Consider the following 4,567-nt stretch of genomic DNA (forward strand, 5'->3'; position numbering starts at 1 on the left):
TTTGATGTTAAATGTTGTTATCTAGATTTACATTCTTAAAAATGAAAATATATGCCTATTTTTGTTTGATTAAAAATGAATTCTTTTTTGGGGGGATAACTTTTCTAAGTTGTTTTTATTTCCAGGTTTCAATGTAATTAGGCTACTGAGCGGATCAGCTGTAGCACTGGTTATAGCCCCCACTGTCTTACTGACAATGCTGTCTTCTGCCGAACGAGGATGCCCTAAGGGCTGTAGGTGTGAAGGCAAAATGGTTTATTGTGAATCTCAGAAATTACAGGAGATACCCTCAAGTATATCTGCTGGTTGCTTAGGTTTATCCCTTCGCTATAACAGCCTTCAAAAACTTAAGTATAATCAATTTAAAGGGCTCAACCAGCTCACCTGGCTATACCTTGACCATAACCATATCAGCAATATTGATGAGAATGCTTTTAATGGAATACGCAGACTCAAAGAGTTGATTCTGAGTTCCAATAGAATCTCCTATTTTCTTAACAATACCTTCAGACCTGTGACAAATTTACGGAACTTGGATCTGTCCTATAATCAGCTGCATTCTCTGGGTTCTGAACAGTTTCGGGGCTTGCGGAAGCTGCTGAGTTTACATTTACGGTCCAACTCCCTGAGAACCATCCCTGTGCGAATATTCCAAGACTGCCGCAACCTAGAACTTTTGGACCTGGGATATAACAGGATCCGAAGTTTAGCCAGGAATGTTTTTGCTGGCATGATCAGACTCAAAGAACTTCATCTGGAGCACAATCAATTTTCCAAGCTCAACCTGGCCCTTTTTCCAAGATTGGTGAGCCTTCAGAATCTTTACTTGCAATGGAATAAAATCAGTGTCATAGGACAGACCATGTCCTGGACCTGGAGCTCATTACAAAGGCTTGATTTATCAGGCAATGAGATCGAAGCTTTCAGTGGACCCAGTGTTTTCCAGTGTGTCCCGAATCTGCAGCGCCTCAACCTGGATTCCAATAAGCTCACATTTATTGGTCAAGAGATTTTGGATTCTTGGATATCCCTCAATGACATCAGTCTTGCCGGGAATATATGGGAATGCAGCAGAAATATTTGCTCCCTGGTAAACTGGCTGAAAAGTTTTAAAGGTCTGAGGGAGAATACAATTATCTGTGCCAGTCCCAAAGAACTGCAAGGAGTAAATGTGATTGATGCAGTGAAGAACTACAGCATATGTGGCAAAAGTACCACGGAGAGGTTTGATCTGGCCAGGGCTCTCCCAAAGCCAACGTTTAAGCCCAAGCTCCCCAGGCCGAAACACGAGAGCAAACCTCCTTTGCCCCCCACAGTGGGAGCTACAGAGCCTGGCCCAGAGACCGATGCAGACACGGAGCACATCTCTTTCCATAAAATCATCGCAGGGAGTGTGGCCCTTTTCCTGTCCGTGCTTGTCATCCTGCTCGTTATCTACGTGTCATGGAAGCGGTACCCTGCCAGCATGAAGCAGCTGCAGCAGCGCTCCCTCATGCGAAGGCACAGGAAAAAGAAAAGACAGTCACTAAAGCAAATGACTCCCAGCACCCAGGAATTTTACGTAGATTATAAACCTACCAACACGGAGACCAGCGAGATGCTGCTGAATGGGACAGGACCCTGCACCTATAACAAATCAGGCTCCAGGGAATGTGAGGTATGAACCATTGTGATAAAAACGCTCTTAAAAGCCGGGAAATAAGTGGTCTTTAATGAACTCTGGTGACTATAAAGGGAACACGGTGCCCCCATCCCCTTCCCTGTACATCTCACTTTGCTGGCAAGGTCCTTCCCTGTCTTAGTGCATTCATATTACTGGTCATTTTCCTTTCGCACATAATCAACCCATTAAGATTTAAATACCACGATCAATGTGAAGCTTGAACTCTGGTTTAAAATAATACCTATTGTATGTGACCTTTTACTGATTGCTTTACTGTCTCATGTGTTTTAAGATAAAACTTCTTCCATAAGTAATCCCCACATTTGCTGTTACTCTCCTGGTAAAAACAGAGATTTGTAGTTAATTGACAAATCAAGGAAAGGGGTGTGTGATCCGAGGTACTTGGAGCTTGAGCTGATTCTAGGCGATAGCTTGATTTTAGGAACACTATGGAAAAAGCTTTTAAAACAATGCCGGGTTTAGAAAAAAAAAATGTAGGAACGTATCTAAAGACCATACTGGATTAAAGCAGTAATATTAGCAGAGGTATCTGAATTACAATAAGCCATGCACAGATAAAGAAGACATGTTGCAGTGTTAAAATACTGCCAAAGTAGACAACTGTAAAATGTGAGCATGGTGAAAAATACAAAGTTTTACACTTGAAGCCTGTCTGTGAGACCCAGCCATGATAAATCAGACTTGAGGTTTCACTGTCACTTTTTCTAGGTTGTATGTTTCCTAGATAATTAATTAAATAGTCAAGAGGCAAATTTAAGGAAGCAGATTTCTTCAGGGCTCCTTACATTAGGCAGTGTTTAGAGATACTGTTGCAGATGTGAACCCAGCTTGCTACATGCATGTGGCTGGAAGCTTACCTGAAATTCTCTTCACAGCTTTTTTTTTTTTTTTAAAGACCCTAATATAGTTAGTGTAATCATTAGCTCTGTCATGTTCTTCTGTTCAGGGTTTGCCAGCCTGTCCTGTTGTGTTCCATGATGTTCCCTGCACACACCAGGACCCTAATGACTGACACTTTATTCAGATGTGAAAAGAACACATTCCAAGACATGCTTTCCACCAACAACCTCATTCAAAAAGATGAATTTGAAAACACCTTAACTAATGCATAAAATAAATCTTAAAGGAGGAAAAAACCAACCACCACACATTTTTTTTTTCTTTGCTGCTGTTGACATTACCATGTTCATCTGTATTGTGAACTCATCCATCAGTACAACTCTGTACAGATCCTGTTGGCAATCTGCAAGCTGCATGCATGTTTTCATGTCATTGGTGAAAGTTTATTGACTGCAGCAAAAATATAGACTCTGTATTTAAATAACTTGAACCACAGTCCATTAAGATTTTAGAAAAATATCTTTAGTCTATATCATGTCTTTCATCCTCCACAATGAACAGTTGTATCATATGAGCAAAAGCCAGGAATTGCAACATTGGGGCTGTTTCATTTAATTTGGCTTGCCAAGCCCTACATCTTTAACCATGTCTCTGTTCTTTCAAACAGAATCACTGCAGCAAAGAGAAAAAGTGAATGGCTATTTTTACCAGCATTTTTATATAGTATGGAGGATTATCATATGCTAAGAGAAAAAAAAATCTAGGCAAGTCGCTATGAAATATAATTGCCAGGAAGCCAGATAATTAAAATCATACTTCTGAAGCAATAAAGAAATATAAACACTTATAGTGGATTTATCAAGGTACTTGAATTTTGATTAAATCTTAAAATAGATGCCAGTTTAGAAAAGCATTATGGCTATAATATATTTACTAATGAATAATTATTGAATATATATTTATTAATGGCAAATAGCCATATATTTCCAATTAATTAATAATGCAAATACTTCTTTACAGTACTATGAACTGGATGAATGAGTCTACTATAATGTTTTTCACTTAAGTTGTAATTTAAATTTTTTTCATAAAGCAGTAAATACATATTCCACCTAGAAAGAAATTTTCTCTGGTCAGTCTCATTTTTATCTGTATTAAGTTGGTTATATTAATTAAATGCAGTGAGAAAGCCCATTTTTTTCATTGACGATATTCTGCTTCATTTGTGATGGATACCAAGTATATTTAGACAACACACATTTATACTTACATTTTAATTCAGATGCTATGGTACTACTACTATATATAAAATATATTTATTGAATGTAAAGTGTTTTTAAAATTGAAAGCCATTGTGAATGACCATTTTGATGGCTGATCATTTTGTAAGCCTAACTTATAAATATAAGAATAGATGGTATAACTGATTTTGATTCTGGACATGAAATTACAAAAAAGTTCTTTTCTCCCCCTACTTTTGGGGAAGCAGCCTCTCCAGTTCTCAGTATCTTCTGGATACAAACATGTAACTCTTGTAGATTAGATATTAACCACTTCACCATTGTAAATTTGCAAAGCCAACTGACAAGTGTTCTGATCAAAAGTTGTTACCCTCAACCTCCACCCCATGGCACTTTCTGGACTACAGACCATAAATATATTTTCATAAGTCTTTTAAACTCACTATATCTTAGGGAAACATTATTGCTATTCAATTTTCTAGGGTAAATTCACATTAAATATCGACCTCTCTGAAAGGCAACAACAGTTAAAATAAAAGCCTGACAAGAGACACATTGATGCAGAATGGACTCAGTTAGTACTCTGCATGCTATCATGACAGAGAAGAAATGCAGCTTAGTCTCTCTGAACTGCATGTGTGGGTTTTTTCTCCCCATTTTCTAAGTCCCAATAATCATGGTGCTACCATAGCATAGAGTTAACAATCCCAGTGCCACAATCTTGTAAGCAATACTGATTAAAGATACTTTCATTTTAAGTGAGTTTGTTTTTTCCAAGGATGTTTACATTTTTTTTTCATAG

General features: G+C 37.9%; 2 protein-coding genes across 9 annotated transcripts in view; one reads left to right on the plus strand and one right to left on the minus strand.

Annotated features, from left to right (window-relative positions):
* The window catches only part of CTNNA3 (catenin alpha 3), a 1,675,875-nt gene that overhangs the window by 980,906 nt on the left and 690,402 nt on the right, over positions 1-4,567 (minus strand). The gene's annotated exons all lie outside the window — the stretch shown is intronic.
* Positions 1-4,567, plus strand: part of LRRTM3 (leucine rich repeat transmembrane neuronal 3) — a 179,162-nt gene that overhangs the window by 6,374 nt on the left and 168,221 nt on the right. For 3 of the 4 annotated variants that reach the window (XM_002718463.5, XM_070057736.1, XM_051823249.2), the window contains exon 2: positions 126-1,657. In XM_002718463.5, the coding sequence (XP_002718509.1) occupies positions 126-1,657 (1,532 nt within the window). Of the gene's footprint in view, positions 1-125; positions 1,658-3,191; positions 3,388-4,567 lie in introns of all 4 variants that reach the window. The other variant, XR_007910882.2, reaches the window with a different exon arrangement.

The sequence above is a fragment of the Oryctolagus cuniculus genome, chromosome 15 (genome assembly GCF_964237555.1).
Source record: "Oryctolagus cuniculus chromosome 15, mOryCun1.1, whole genome shotgun sequence".
In the NCBI taxonomy this organism is placed as follows: domain Eukaryota; kingdom Metazoa; phylum Chordata; class Mammalia; order Lagomorpha; family Leporidae; genus Oryctolagus; species Oryctolagus cuniculus.